Source organism: Pogoniulus pusillus, chromosome 11, assembly GCF_015220805.1.
Source record: "Pogoniulus pusillus isolate bPogPus1 chromosome 11, bPogPus1.pri, whole genome shotgun sequence".
In the NCBI taxonomy this organism is placed as follows: domain Eukaryota; kingdom Metazoa; phylum Chordata; class Aves; order Piciformes; family Lybiidae; genus Pogoniulus; species Pogoniulus pusillus.
In genome coordinates, this window is record NC_087274.1 from 9,575,136 (window position 1) to 9,590,621 (window position 15,486).

Sequence of the window (15,486 nt, forward strand, 5' to 3'; positions counted from 1 at the left end):
ATATTAGCACTACAGTTCCCAGATTTTTTCTTTCACTGTATTTCATTCTTCAGAATGTACCATCTTGTGTGAAATTAAAACATTCCTGGCAATCCCTAATTTAGGTTGAGAAGAATTCCTGTGTAGTCATTTAAAAGATCTGCTTCATGTTGAACTGAAAACTATTACTTCTAGGGAGGGAAAGTAATGTGCCTTTATTTCCTCAACTTCATACTCAGAATCACTAACCTTTGTGTGATGAGTAAAATCCTTAGCAGGACTGTCACTGCCCTTTAGGATTTTTCTCTATTCTGTGTGTCAGAGCGAAAACAACATTGTTTGTAATCCGTCCTTTGGGCAGGACAGGACTAGCCAATGAGCCTGGATGTTGTTACACTAATATGAAGTGAAAGAGAAAACCAGCAGTAAGGGAGTCACTGCTAGATTTGATTTTAAAATTGGATGGGCAAAACTTATAATATGTGGTTCTCATTAGGTGCTGATCCCGAGCTTTGCCATTTTGCACCCTTTTCATGGCTGGGTTCCTAAATCAGATGAAAGTTCTATTCTAGTTGAGGATGTAGAACCTTAGTGTGCAGCATTCAGGCTAATTGCTGTAATAGGAGCTATGAAGATGTTTATACAGCTGAGTTAAAAGTAACTACATGAGAATAATTATTATTTTAAATGGTATTTTTGAAGGAAGACTGAAATTTTGGGTAAATTCTTGTGCAGGCAAAGTATTTTCCCTTTCCTAAGGAGTGCATGTAACAGCATCTCCCGTTTCACTCCAGTCAGCTCTTATGTCTGTAATCTGTGTAAACATTAAACTGATTTTTCAGCTACTTGTCCATATTTGTTGTCCAAAGATGTTTTATTTTTTTAATACATCCTAAACTGAAGTTGATAAAGTATGTTTAGTACAGTATGTAATAACAGCCAGCTCTCTCCTCCCACCCCATGAAGGATATTATTTAAACCAAACCAAAACATCCCCTCCCCCAGTGCTTATTAGCAACTCTCATCAAAGCCCTGCATTTTTCAGGTAGCAGGTATTATTTCACTTAGATAGAAGTTGCATGCTTGTTTCAAACAAATTTGAGCTGTTATCCTCAGATTGTTTCTCCCTTCCTGATTGCTGAAGAAATGTTGTTCATCAAGGGAACCACATTTTATGAAAAATGCAAAACTGAGATTTTCAAACACAAAGTGTTAAATGAAAAACCAGTTTCACTTTGTGGTGTGGCAGCATGAGGAATTGCTAACACAAAATCCATCTGGTTCCTCTTCCTGGTGTGTTCTTTAAAACCTTTGCTCAGTTCAGAGGAAGGATAGAAATGCTTCTGGTGGGCTGCAGTGCTTTTATTTATGATCTTTTCAACAGAGGAATCGATTCATAAGATTTTTTTCAGTGGGCTTCTCATTTTGGTCGTAACAACTTTAAAAAGAGCTAAGTAACTCTTGGCCATTTCTATGATGAAGTGGTTTCCTAGAAAGTTGGAGGAAATTTGTGTTCAGAAAACCCCCAAACCAACCCAATTTCAACCAACCAGTAATATTCCCTAGATTTAATCATATCAAGAATTTTACTTTATTTCTCCCAAATGTTTGAAGTCTTTATGGATTCAAGTAGAACTGTGCTCCTAGTTACTTAATCTATCAGAATGAACTCCTTATAGCCTAGAGAAAATGGAAACATGTCTCTTACTTACCTGCTTCTAGAGACAAGACTACAAAAATTACTCTCTTCTGGTTCAGCCCTGTGTTCAAACTGTTACATTTGTCTGGCAGGAAAGTCACCGTTTTTGCAGCTTTCTGTTTACTTTGTGTTTTTTTCTTCATTCTCTTTATCTGTCCTGTTTCCTGTGAGCTTTATAGTAGCAGCCTTTGGTGGCAGAACCAATTGTGTCAGTAGATATTGGGAGAGTCATTGCACATCTCCATTTTCACCCTCATTTTTGAATCCCACCTGTGAAGGTACCAGCGTGGCGCCGCTGCCTGCAGAGCAGTGCAGGCCAGCACAGGTATGGTGCTGCTCCAGGAGGGGCTTGCTTGTTTATGTCACCTGCACGGAATTACTGTAATCCCTATCAAAGCAACCACTTGGAGATTAGCTGGGGGGCTATTGCTGAGGGCATAGTCTGAACCTCAATAAGAGGAACTGTATGTTTGGTGGTACGTGGAGTAACTCTGGAGCTGCAAAGCCTTGAAATGTGAAGGGATTTGAGCTGTCTGTGTGCTACTACCAGCCAAACAGACTTGCTGTGACACTGTCTGGAGTAAATGTGCTTCTCCAGGCTGAGGCACTTGGCCATTTTATACTCATTTTTCTTTTTTTTTTTTTTCTTCTCTTGTTTATCTACTTTTCAGCATCCCAGTACCTTATTAAATGAACTATTTTCCTTCCTGCTTATAGAAATCTTTCAAAGCTGTTTTGTCATCATCTTCTTCCATTCTCAACTCTTCCCTTCTGTTTGCTTTCCATCTCCTAAGTGCTTTCACACTTGAGCGTTGCTTTAACCACCATCTTTGGAGGAGAGGGGAAAGTAAAAGAAGTGATTAAACAGGCAGCTCCTTTTCATCATCTCCTCAGTCTTGGAGACATTTCTTGTGTGCATTGAGATGTCTTGCACTGTGCTCTTGATCCTTCTTTGCAAACTTGCCCTGCACAGATGCTCTCACTTGCCTTGGGCAGTGCACATGTAGCTTAGGTTTCAGCTTTGACAGGACCTTTTTTATTGGTACAATGTCTTTCAAGCGACTTTGAAATCTTTCTGTCATGTCTGAAATGCTGTGCCAAATCTCACCACCCACAGTGCTTAAAAAAATCTCACACAACTCCTCTTATCTGATTCCTTGCTTGCCTCAACTTCTTATCTTCTGGCCTGGACTGCTGCTGCTTTCTGCCTTTGTTCATTCTTACTCTGCTAAGAATGCTGCTTGGCTTATTTCTCTGACCCTGTTGACCCTTTGAAAGTCATCTCACAGGCTGCTTTGGGATCCTGGTCTCTGTTTGACACCTGTGAGGCAAACCTAGATTATCAGGTAAATTTTCAACCTTCTTCCTTAGCTTCCTAGTGTAAGCACTTGGCTTTACCCAGGAATCATAAGATGCTTTCTTCCTTTCTAGCCGTTGCATGTAGGGGAAAGAATCCAGGTAAATCCAAGCAGCTCCTGTTCTCTTTTGGGTTTGTCATATACCTGTCATTTTTTTAACTCTTCCTATGAAATGCTTGGCTTTTCCTACCCTCACAAAAAGACAGATGATGAGCTAAGACACTCTCCTTTTCCTTTCTCTAACCTTCATACTTTGGCTTCACTTTATTTTTTTTCAAAGGCAGTCAGTCCATCCTGGTTTAGGGTTTTTTCCTTCTTTATCTTGATAAATCTTGAAGCAACCAAGTAATTACCTTCTTTCTTAAGAAGCTGCAGGTGAAATGTGTGAATAGACTTTTTATTCTTCTATTTTTTCCCCTAGCATCAGAACACCTCTAATTGGAGGCAGTTAGAGGAGCTAATCGCACCAAAATATGTGTGATTTCAATTAATGTATATTAGGCTTCCACTGCTAACAGCTTATTTGGGAGGTTTGTTGCATGCATCTTCCCCAAAAAATGATGGTCAAATAAAAATCAAAAGCCACGTTTCTGTGAATTCACAGCAAGTGAAAATAACTGACATCCAGAATTTGTAACTTGGCTATATGCAGTGGTCTCCCTCATTTAGACACTGATTTAAGAGGAGCTGTTCTGCAGATGGTCTCTAGTACATGTCCCTAGGATCAGACTGAGGTACTTGCTATAAAATTCCCATCTGAAGAAACTCAGAGGAGTCGTCTGTACTGGAAACCTTGTAGAAAGCCATCTGGATGGGAAGTAAATGCAAAAACCACCTGAGTTTGAGCTCTCTGCACGAGAAGGGGTGTGTCTTCAGATTGACTTTGTGCTCTAGCAGGCAAATCGGTGCTCAGGTGCTTTTGTTTGATTCTTTGGGTTGGCATCTATGAGGACTTAGGTGCTGCTCTGACAATCCCATCTCTGGAGAGTCTGTACAATATAGCATCGATTTTTCACTCATTTTGTGGGGGGAAGATTGGGCTGTATGTGCAAGCACAAAAGAATGTTTAAATTGCATATAAATCCCACGAGAGAAGCTTCCTGCCTGTTAATTAGAAATGCCCAAGTTCTCTGCTGAAAAATGAAAGTTACAGTGGTGGTGTTAATGTACAATTGACACTGAAGAGTGAAGGTGGCTGTGGCTGTATTTCTACCTTTATTTACAGGAAGGTTACAAACCTAAATGCTGTGTGAATTTAGTGTGGTGGGTGTGATGTGGGTGTGTAATATCTAATGGCAGGCAGGCATCTCACATTTTCTATTGGATGCTTTTTCTTTGTGTTTCTCTGGAGAATGAGAATTGAGTCAAGATGAATGGTAAGAGGCTGTTAGATACTCTACTGTATTTTGTCCAAATATGCTTTTTAGGTTTTTCACATCAATTAGTGTATTTACTGTCCTTGTTTATTGCCTGCTTATTCTTTTTACTAGTATACTAAGGGATAAAACCCAGTTTTGTTGCTCTGTTCTAAAACTGAATAGCTCCATTACTTTAACTGAGAGTTTTGACAGAACAAAAACCCCAACCTAAATGTGTGCATAGTGCTTCACTGCCATGAGGAAAATTGCTGTGTTACATTAGGGAATGCGTGCTCCATTTTAGCATGTAAAGTAGTAGTTAACAGAGGGCTTTTGCAGTGCTTGAACAGTGGACTAATTTTGAACCTTGTTGGATCCTTTCAGATCTCAGCCACAGTGGATTGGGAGACCATTATGAGAATTCCCACTGGGGACAGCAGCCCGCTTTCCGGAGTGAAGGCAACTGCAGCTGGGATAAAGTGATAATAGACAGGACTGACAAGGAAGCGTGGCCTTCCATTACCGGAGCTGAGACTGAGTCTGCCTCAGAATGTACTACAGACACTGACTCTGCCTCCAACTGTGGCTCAGAGAACAGTAGCATGGCTACAGGGAGTGCCCAAGGCAACTTCACTGGACATACAAAGAAAACTAATGGCAATAATGGCGCCAACGGAGCACTCGTCCAAAGCACTTCTAACCAGAGTGCCCTTGGAGCTGGCGGAGCAAACGGTAACGGCAACTCGGCCAGAGTGTGGGGTGTGGCTGCGGGCTCCAGCTCTGGCCTAGCTCACTGCTCTGCCAGTGGCGGGGATGGAAAGATGGACAACATGATGGGAGATGGTAGAAGTCAGAACTGCTGGGGTGCTTCCAACTCAAATGCTGGCATTAATCTTAACCTTAACCCTAATGCCAATCCAGCTGCCTGGCCTGTACTTGGACATGAAGGAACTGTGGGAGCAGGCAACCCTTCCAGTATTTGCAGTCCAGTCAGTGCCATAGGTCAGAACATGGGCAACCAGAATGGGAACCCAACAAGCACCTTAGGTGCTTGGGGAAACTTGCTGCCGCAAGAGAGCACAGAACCACAAACGTCCACTTCTCAGAATGTGTCTTTCAGCGTACAACCTCAGAACCTTAACACTGATGGACCAAATAACACTAACCCCATGAACTCTTCACCAAACCCTATCAATGCAATGCAGACAAACGGACTGCCGAACTGGGGGATGGCTGTTGGTATGGGGGCCATCATCCCGCCCCACCTGCAAGGCCTTCCTGGTGCTAACGGAACATCAGTTTCTCAAGTCAGCGGGGGCAGTGGTGAAGGAATGGGCAGTTCAGTGTGGGGGATGTCCCCAGGTAATCCTGCCACAGGAAACAGCAATTCTGGGTTCAGTCAGGGGAATGGAGACACTGTGAACTCAGCATTAAGTGCTAAACAAAACGGATCCAGCAGTGCTGTGCAAAAGGAAGGAAACGGAGCGAGCGCCTGGGATTCGGGGCCTCCGTCTGGTCCTGGGGTACTACCGTGGGGCCGGGGTGGTGGCGGCAACAGCGGTGTTGGTAATAGTATGCATTCTGGAGCTTGGGGCCACCCCAACCGCAGCACCAGCAACGGTGTGAACGGTGAGTGGGGCAAGCCCCCGAACCAGCATTCCAATAGCGACATCAATGGGAAAGGATCGGCAGGGTGGGATAGCTCCAGTGTTACCAGTCCGAACCCTGCCATGCAGCAGGGCAGCGAACAAATAAACTCTTGGGCCAAAGCTGCAGCATCTGGCACCACAGCTAGTGAAGGAAGTAATGACAGCGGTGGGAGTCAAAATGAAGGCAGTACTGGGAGGGAGGGGGCTGGAGAGGGCAGGAGAAGAGACAAAGGGATGATAGACCAAGGGCAAGTTCAGTTGCCAAGAAATGACCTTGACCCCAGGGTCTTGTCCAATACGGGGTGGGGACAGACCCCTGTAAAGCAAAACACTGCCTGGGAATTTGAAGAGTCCCCGAGGTCTGAGCGAAAGAATGACAATGGAACAGAGGCCTGGGGTTGTGCAGCTACTCAATCTTCAAACTCAGGGGGGAAGAACGATGGGTCCATCATGAACAGTACAAATACCTCTTCAGTATCTGGGTGGGTCAACTCTCCACCGGCAGCTATTCCAACAAATACAGGTTGGGGAGACAATAACAACAAAGCACCAAATGGCCCCGGGGGATGGGGAGAGTCAGCAAGCTCTACTACTGTTAATAATGCTGCTGCTGCCAAAAGCGGCCACGCTTGGAGTGGGACCGCAAATCAGGAGGACAAATCACCTACCTGGGGTGAACCTCAGAAACCCAAATCTCAAAACTGGGGAGATGGACAGAAATCAAATCCAAGCTGGACTTCAGGAGGTGGAGATTGGACAGATTCATCATCTGTTCCCGGACACTTGGGTGATGGGAAGAAGAATGGATCTGGATGGGATTCTGACAATAGATCAGGGTCTGGTTGGAATGATTCCACAAGGTCTGGGACCAGTGGGTGGGGAAATGGCACAAACAGCAAGGCTAATACAGGTACAAGTTGGGGAGAATCTTTGAAGTCAGGCCCCCAGCAAAATTGGGCTAATAAACCCCAGGACAACAATGTGAGTAACTGGGGTGGAGCTGCTTCTGTAAAACAGACGGGGTCAGGGTGGGTTGGTGGGCCAGTGCCAGCCAAACAAAAAGAGAACTGTGAGGCAACTGGCTGGGAAGAGCCATCTCCACCGTCCATTCGCCGCAAGATGGAAATCGATGATGGTACCTCAGCTTGGGGCGACCCAAATTACAACAACAACAAGACTGTAAACATGTGGGATAGAAATAATCCTATCATTCAGAGCAGTACCACAACCAACACCACCACCACTAGCACCATTATCAACACAAACATGGTTGAACCTCAGCCATCGCACCAGTCAAGTGCCCAGCCGAACCGGTCCCCGCTGCTTGGTCCAGGTATGAAAACAGTTTTGTAAGATACTTAATAGCAGTAGAGAAGTAGAGATTGCTGACTGCTGTCTGCTCTGGTCAGTGTGCTGTTACCTGTTAAAGACACACCCTGTGGAGATGTCACAGAATGACTTTGTTCATGTACTCTGAAGCAGTGTTAGCTTCTTGTCTGGAGGAGAACTCCCAGGAGTCTGACATGTGAGCTTCCATAGTCCAAGTGAACACAGGAAAGAGTTAAAACAATGTCTGGTCAGCAGCGTGCTGGGTCCTTAGATTGTTGATCCCCATTTATTTTGCCAACTCTCCCGTAGTTACTTAGCACCTTCTTTTAGTTCAGCCATTTGAGAATTTGGCCTTTTTTGGCTGACCCTTTCTCTCCTGTCTTCTGTTACCATTGCTCAGTCTGTGTTCTTGTTTAGTCACTCTGCATTTGATTCTTTCCTGCAAACCAGCTCTCTTGGCAGCGATGTGAAGTGTTGTGTGACCCTAGGTAGGCTGTTGGTGTTCTGTTGTCTTCTGTGAAGTGGTTCTCTTTCATACCTCAGGTCTCAAGCATGTGTAGCATCTTGGATTTTGTGTTTTTCTTACAAAGCTGGCTTGGTTGAAGACCTTAATATTCAGGGTGGCTGGAAAAAGTTTAACTGTGTTCCAAAGACAAATTTTTAGGCATCTAGGAATTTTCTATTCAAGATACTGTTGTAGACAAACTGCAAGGAATAGAAATGGGGCAGAAATGAGAAAAATGCTTTGGATGGAAGTATTTAAATGAAAGCTCCTAGCAGGCCTGTTCTATATCATGACCACAGATGTCTCAAAATAAACAAAATGTTGTAGTGCTCTTTGAAATTCTTCATCTGATTTTTATCTCCAAGTTTTTGTTTCGTCTTGATCGTGGCTAAATATTGTCTTTTTTTAACAGTGTTTTTCTCCAAGTGGGATTTGTTCTACTTCTCTTGTTTCCATCATTTTTTTCTCTCTTTGATGTTTCGCAATAAGTCAGACTTACAGTAATGGTCTGTGTAAAAATAGTCTCGTGTTCCCTGGTCTGGTCAAATATTTTAACAGTTGAAAGTATCTATTTGTATAAACTCAATGTGTGCTCCTGAAGGAGAAATCTTTAGGTTTGTACTTGGTCAGTGCAGCCTACCTGATCTAGAACTTGTTTACCTTAAAACTTAATTCATATTTAAGGCTTTACCCATTGAACTGCCAGTTCAAATTTCTGTATTGTACTGGAAGTACCATGAAAGTGATGGTTTTTTGGTTGGATTTTGGTTATTTAGGGTTTTGATTTTTTTTTTTTGGTTGGTAGTTTTATTTTTCTTTTTTCCTTTTACCATTAAGCTGATTTTTGTTTTGGTCACATCAGTGCTTGTAAAACCATTGATGTGCAGCAGTGTATTGCTAATGCTATTCGAGTCATCTAACACCACAGAGGAAAAATTATTGTTCTGGGTCCTTCAGATTTGGGAAATGGAATTTAAAAACTGGTGTTAATCTGCAGTGATTCCTCTGGAGAATCCATGGGAGCAGAGGAAAGGTTCCTTTGAAGTATGCAGTCAGAGAACTGCATATTAATGTGTGACCATCAGCTGCAGCTGCCCCATCCCAGGGTAGAATGGCAGTGTTGAGCATTTGCAAACATCTCAGCAAGATTTTAAGGTACTAAACAAAAACAACTCTCAGAATGTATACTTAAGACAGTATGCAAGAAAAAGGATAAACATTATTAGTGAAGCCAATTTTAAGTACAGTTCTGATACTAACATTTAGTTAAAAACATAAACCTGGCCTTTGGTTGTGTACTTCTGCATACAGAGGCTTACAGTTGTGTACATAGGTGCAGATACAAAGGCCATACATGGAAATACTTTGAAGGTTTATTGTCTAATCTGCTAATGGAAGCTAGAAACAGCCCCCTGTGTCTTTGTGTGTTATGCCCATCGTTATTTTTGACTGTGCCTAAGAGGAGCTGGTCTGGTGCTCATCTCACAGAGGGAGAGAGCAAAAAATGTCATTTAAACCACCCCTGTTGGCTTTTCCCCACCACAAGCGCAGCAGACCTGTTTTTACCAGCACACGCAGCACAGGGCAGCTGTAGAGCAGTAGCCTGTTGGTCTTGGTGGAAATTTACACAGATTCTAAGTATCTGTGAACCATGGTCCATCTGGGACAGCTAGAGGATGAGAAGCAAGTCAGGGGCAGCTTTCCTAGGGCACGGACATGGGCTTGCAGTTTGTTGTTGTGCTGTCTAGCCTTCTTTCTACTGCAATTCCCTGTCCCACTGGCTGTGCATTTCCAACCTTTGCAGTAAAGGGAGACAAGAATCCTGCAGCCAGGAGAGTTGACTGTAGGCCATAACCACATTGCCTCCACCAGTGGTTCTTTTCTGTGTATGACATTTCCATGCAAACCATGGATTGTATAATTAGGGCACAGGTTAAGTGCTCATCTGAAATCATACAACTCTTGAACTGAGTAGTTACCACTTGTGTTTTGTCTTCTGCATGGGTCATGATGTGCTTTGCCAATCATTTTTATGATGCCCTGTTAGGCAGGGAATATCATTAGTAGGGAATCATAGATTCCATTCCTGTCTAAGTAGGGCAGTGTGGTGTAGCTGTAAGATGACAGAGAGACACATCTGAAAGCAGAGAAGTGGTTTTTATTTTCCTGCACAGCATTGGTTAGCTGTTCGCAAAGGAGCTGTAGTCCCTTTTGGGTTTGAAGTTTATATTGCATTAGTATAGAACTGGAGGCCAAGTTTCAGTCTTGTTATTCAAGTTGTCACCCATCCCCAGAAGTTCTCCAAATTCTTTCAATACAGAACTTAAAAGCTATTGATGAGAAGCAGATGTTGGTGCACAACTGGTGAAAACACATAATGCTCTAAGGAATTTTTTCTTCTACTGAAACAAAAAAGAAAAGGTATAGATAACATGATCAGATTAGTCTAAGAGGTTGTTCCCAAACTGCTGCTTAGCTGTTTAGAAAGAGGAGCAGAAAGCTAGTGGCTATCTAAATTACTTGTGCGTTATTCTAACTGGCACATTTAACTCTTGCAACTTGGATACAAGAGAAAACCAAAGTGAGAAAAATTTTCCAAACAGGAATGATTAGAAGAGAGCCTTTTAGATCCCAGACAGCACCAGGTACTCCTTCCAAATGATGAGGAATAGACTTGATGATTTCCTCTTCTCGTGAGGTAGGGAGAGGCTTGCAGAGTTCCTGCTGCGTGTCCTCCCACTGAGATAAGCAACAAAAGAAAAGGTAGGCTTCCCTGTGGAGCTTTTGAGTCCTTTGTGGTTCCTAGAGAGCAAGGAGCTTAAGTTTCAAAAACCAGAACCAAGTCTAAATTCTGGAAGATCTGAACACCTCTCTGTTTCTTTTATAATCCTCTGCCATTGTCTCAGTAGCAAATTGGGTGTCGTTTGCAGGGTGTCACTTGTGTGAGGGGGAATGCAAGGGCTATGTTTTCCTTACTTGCAAATTCTGTCAGCATGGATTTGAAACCAGAGCATCTCTGAGCTTCTTTAGGATGAGGATGCTCATAGAAAAACCTGAAAACCCATTGTGGGTGTTCAGCCTCCTAGCTGCCAAGTTTTGGGGCTCAACCAGGTGATGCTGAAAAACTTGCCCTCTATTTTCACACAAAGTTGATCTCATTGGTGAAAGCCGAGTGAGAGCTTTTCTAATGCTGAGCAATACAAGCAATCATGGAGTTTCAGCACAGGAGCTGGAATACCTGTCAGAAAATGGAAATCTGAAAGGCTGAGGGCTACAGGTGACTCTCATGTGTGTGTGTATATATATCCCTCCCTTTTGCACACGCAGAGCCTATGTCTTTCCTATTATTAGCAGATTTAACTCGTGACTATTGACAATTTGTTTTCTACCTAACTTATTCCTTTTTCATCTCCATAAGGTTCTCATATTTTGGTTTCCCTCCATTGTAGTCCCACAGTCTGGTATTTATCCCAGACCAAACAACTTCAAGGAAAACAATTCCTGCCATCCAAATGGTTTTAGGGTTATTTTGAGGGAAAACAACTGCATCCTGCCACAGCTTAGTTAACATTTCACTTTCCCTTGAGGATTTCCTTTTGGCTCTGTCCCAATGTTAATTATGTTTTGATTTCTATAAAACAAAGCTCTGCCAATGTGTCCATGTTTATTACTCACTCTGATCTTTTTGTTTCTTGCAATTCTAGCAGTGTTTAAAAACTGGAGTATTAAAACCTTGCTTTCTTGCCAGACAAGCCTTTAGCTGAGCTTGTTCTGTTGCAAAACAACATTCCTGCAGTTCTGGTGGGTTTTAAGGTGTGGGGCATTTTCTCAGGAAATCCTAAATATGTGTTATTTTTGTAAAGGAAGAAGCAGAATCATAGAGTGCTAGATTGGATGGGACCCCAAGTATCATCTGGTCTGACTTTTCTAGGTGATAATGTAGTTGAAATGACCTGGCCCAGCTCCCTGTCAAGCTGAGTATAACACCAACCAATACAGGCTCATCCACTACTTCCCTTGGGAGGTGAATCCAATGTCGTAGAATCATAGAATCAGTCAGGGTTGGAAGGGACCACAAGGATCATTTAGTTCCAACCCTCCTGCCATGGGCAGGGACACCCTACCCTAGATCAGGCTGGCCACAGCCTCATCCAGCCTGGCATTAAACGCCTTCAGGGATGGGGCCTCAACCACCTCCTCCCTGGGCAACTCTTTCCAGGCTCTCACCACTCTCATGCTGAACAACTTCCTCCTCACATCCAGTCTGAATACAGTCTAATATATTAGTATTAAGTTTTCTTTATTTTGGAAAACATAAGGCTAATGCAGATGTTGAGACTACTGTGAAGGTGTTTTTCTTCCAAAGAGCAATGTAAAGGAATTTTAAAGTAGCTCTTGCATTCACTCAACCCACTGTAGCACTGTCTGTGAGCTGCCTTTACTGCAAGGTGTGTGATAGCCCTGGAAAGCATCATGCTGCCAGAGGGTCTACAGACAGACCCTTTGAGCTGATATTCCCCCACTGTCCACCAACATACTGGGTTGTTTGGAAATCTGAGGGAAAATCTTCTTTTACAAAGTAAATCTCTTTCAGCTGCAGAACTCTGCATTTGTTCAGAAATGTAACTTTATTCACCTCTTAAAGCTTCTAGTCATAGCGAGCAGTAAAAGGCAGCACCTGGTAGCAGCAGGTAATGACAGGAGAGGCAAAGAGGTTTGTAATTGAGGAGTACTCTGGAATTTAAATACTTGTTAATTTTTTGCAGTACAAAAGTTGTTTCTCTAGCAGCCTTCAGATTTTCTTTACTAATCTCCTGCACTTAATTGGGCATTGCGCATCTGTGGTCTTTAAGCAGTGTTGTCAAATTTAACAGCAAAGAGCAAAAAGAAGAAGCAGTTCTTTTGAGGTTTTATTCTAAAGCCCAGCACACTTGGCCTTTTTCAATATAGGGATTGTGGCTTAATGTTGATTGCAAAAATTGAATTTACCTAGAGATTCCATTACAGGTTGCATGAGCTCAGGGAAGTATTAGTATTCTGCACTCTCTCTATTTGTATTTATATTCTAGTTGGTGCTTCAAAGATGTTTTGTTTCCTGTTTCATTTGCCTGCAGTTAATCTTTTTCAGATTCCAATATGATTAAATACACAAAGTTGTCTGACAGGGTTGACTGCTGAGTGGTGAGGCAGAAATTCAAATAAAGCATTCCTTAAATGAAATTGGCCTAAAGATAGAAGCAGAAAGCTTGAAGAAGTGTTTTAGGTGCAACACCAAGGAAGCTGTGGTGTTAAGCAAAGGTTCATTTCTCTGTGTGCCTGCCAGTTTGTCTTCTGTACACACTTGAAAATAACCAGAAATTTAAGATACATTGATAGAGCTTAGAAGACTTATTTGTATCTTAAATGGAAATCGGTTTAATGGAAGAGTGAAGTTTTAAGTTCTTTCAGGAGTGTGTTTTAAAACACTCCCAGTCTTGCTGGTCATGAAGGAGCCTTCTGCAGCTACGTGTTCCTGGCCATGCTGTCTTAGTTGGGATATGTTTTATGTCACGTGCACTTTTCTCAGTACCAGGGAGAACTGCAGCTGCTTTAAGTAATAGAGCCTGAAATAAATGTGTAATAGGGTAACATTGGAGCAGTGAACAGATACCAGCACATCTTTCTCCTTTGAGTTTTTTTGTCTGCTAGTCCCTGTTTGACTTCCTGTTGGTGATGCACATTGCCTGCGATTTAGAAATTCAGTTAAGATCAGTAAGTTCTGCAAAGACTTGTTCAGTGAAAACCAATTGCTTAATTTAATATATTTCAAGATATTTTTAAAGTCCTTTTGTAGCAATTTCCTTGCCATTTTCTACTTACTCTAGGTGTCAGTTTGTGTAGAAAATGTTATGTCTGGGCTCTGAAACCTTTTTATAGGTTAACACCGGGGAGCAAAAAAACAATGGTGCTGCAACAAAGTAGGCTGCTAGTCCTCCTGTTATAAAAATTGACTGAAAACAGAAATTACACTCATTTGGGGTAGTAAAAAAACAGCTTTCTTTCTTACCAGATCTGGTTCTATATTGTGAGCTGCCAAAAGTTACAATTGCAGGCCAATAGCTGATCAAAATTAAACACCCAGGCTTAGTCATATGAAAAGAGAACAAATTCCTGAATGAGCAGGCTAAGTAACAGTTGAAGTTTTAAGGCAGGCTGAGCACTGCAATGCTTGTTGAGATCTTGGGTATCATGTAATGGGTTGCTTTTTGTGCTAATTAGAGAAAAATAGGTTAATATCAGGTATCTGTAATAACTGCTTTTTTGTTCTGTTATCTATCCATCCTCTTGTGTGATTTTAAAATGTACAAATGTCTATATGCAGAAAAATCCCCAAACTTTCTAAAGAAGCAGTGATTGTCTTAAACTCAATTCTTGCTTTTGCTCTGTTGGGTCAGTGTTGCTCTTTAGCACTGAGAAGCTCTATGGCTGTTCCTGGCATGTTCAACTCCGTTGCTGAAATCGGTGTCATATGGATTTAAGCGCATTACACTCGAGCCAAGCCAGACTAAGACTGTTTCTTTATGGTAGCTTACGTCGTTCAGTGAGTTAAAATAATACTCTGTAGGAAAACAACGACTTCTACCTGCTGTTCTCTGTGATTTGACTATAGGTTCTAATTGCAGTCTTGTCTAGTTCTACTTAAAAATCATATTTATTATAATGTGGAGGCTGGATGATAAGGGGGTGTATAGGGAACACAGGCACAAGCTGTAATAAAAGCTTTAAGGAATGCATCCAAGGTATAATCTACACTGAAAGTGGTAACAAACAAATGCTGTGTTACTCACAGGGCACGAGAAAAGAGGTTTGATCATTTGTAAACAGTTCAAAGGAGTTACTATTTCAGTAAAGCAAGGCACAACTCAGGTTCGGGTCCTGGTCTCCTGAACATTGGCACTGCTGCATGTGCTCCTTGAGCTTCATTTAATCTGCTCTGAGAAATCGCAGTGTAAGCAGCTGCTCCCTTGGGACCTGGTCTGGTGCTCACGTGGCAGCCTGTCTGCTCCTGGCTGTGTTAAAAACTACTCTTTCTGTCTTGACAGCTTGGCATTAGTCTTCAATTAAGAAAAATACTTTTGAGACCAAATCAAAGGGAATTGTTTTTAATGTGCGTAATTGGAATTGCTGTGTCTACTTACTGGTTCATGCTCCTGCCACAGAAACACTTTAATAGTATGTCCATTTTTGAAATTATTGACAAAAGAAACCTTTCCTCTCTTCACTGTTCTTCTCTCCTTCCCCTTGCTCCAGCAGGCTGGGGCGAAATGCCTACTGTCCACACGAAGAGTGAAGCTTCTTGGGGAGAGCCGTCATCCCCTTCTGCTGCAGTTGATAATGGCACTTCGGCCTGGGGGAAGCCCCCCAGCAGTGGTACAGGGTGGGGAGATAATCCTGCCGAGCCGGCAGGGACATATGGAAGAACAAACCCTCCAGCTGCTGCCCCAGCACTGTGCAAACCAGGTATGGGTGGGAAGGTCGCTGTCACTAAGAGCTTGAGGGAAAGCTTCTCATTTTGTTTGCTTCTGCTGGCTCTTCTCTGCACGTGTGTGTGTGTGTGTGATGGAACCGT

At 42.6% G+C, this 15,486-nt stretch overlaps 1 protein-coding gene across 16 annotated transcripts in view; it reads left to right on the forward strand.

Annotated features, from left to right (window-relative positions):
• TNRC6C (trinucleotide repeat containing adaptor 6C) overlaps positions 1–15,486 on the forward strand; it is a 385,157-nt gene that overhangs the window by 340,950 nt on the left and 28,721 nt on the right. For 15 of the 16 annotated variants that reach the window (XM_064150911.1, XM_064150915.1, XM_064150909.1 and 12 more), the window contains 2 exons: positions 4,779–7,376; positions 15,168–15,377. In XM_064150911.1, the coding sequence (XP_064006981.1) occupies positions 4,779–7,376; positions 15,168–15,377 (2,808 nt within the window). The remainder of the gene's footprint in view (positions 1–4,778; positions 7,377–15,167; positions 15,378–15,486) is intronic. The other variant, XM_064150916.1, reaches the window with a different exon arrangement.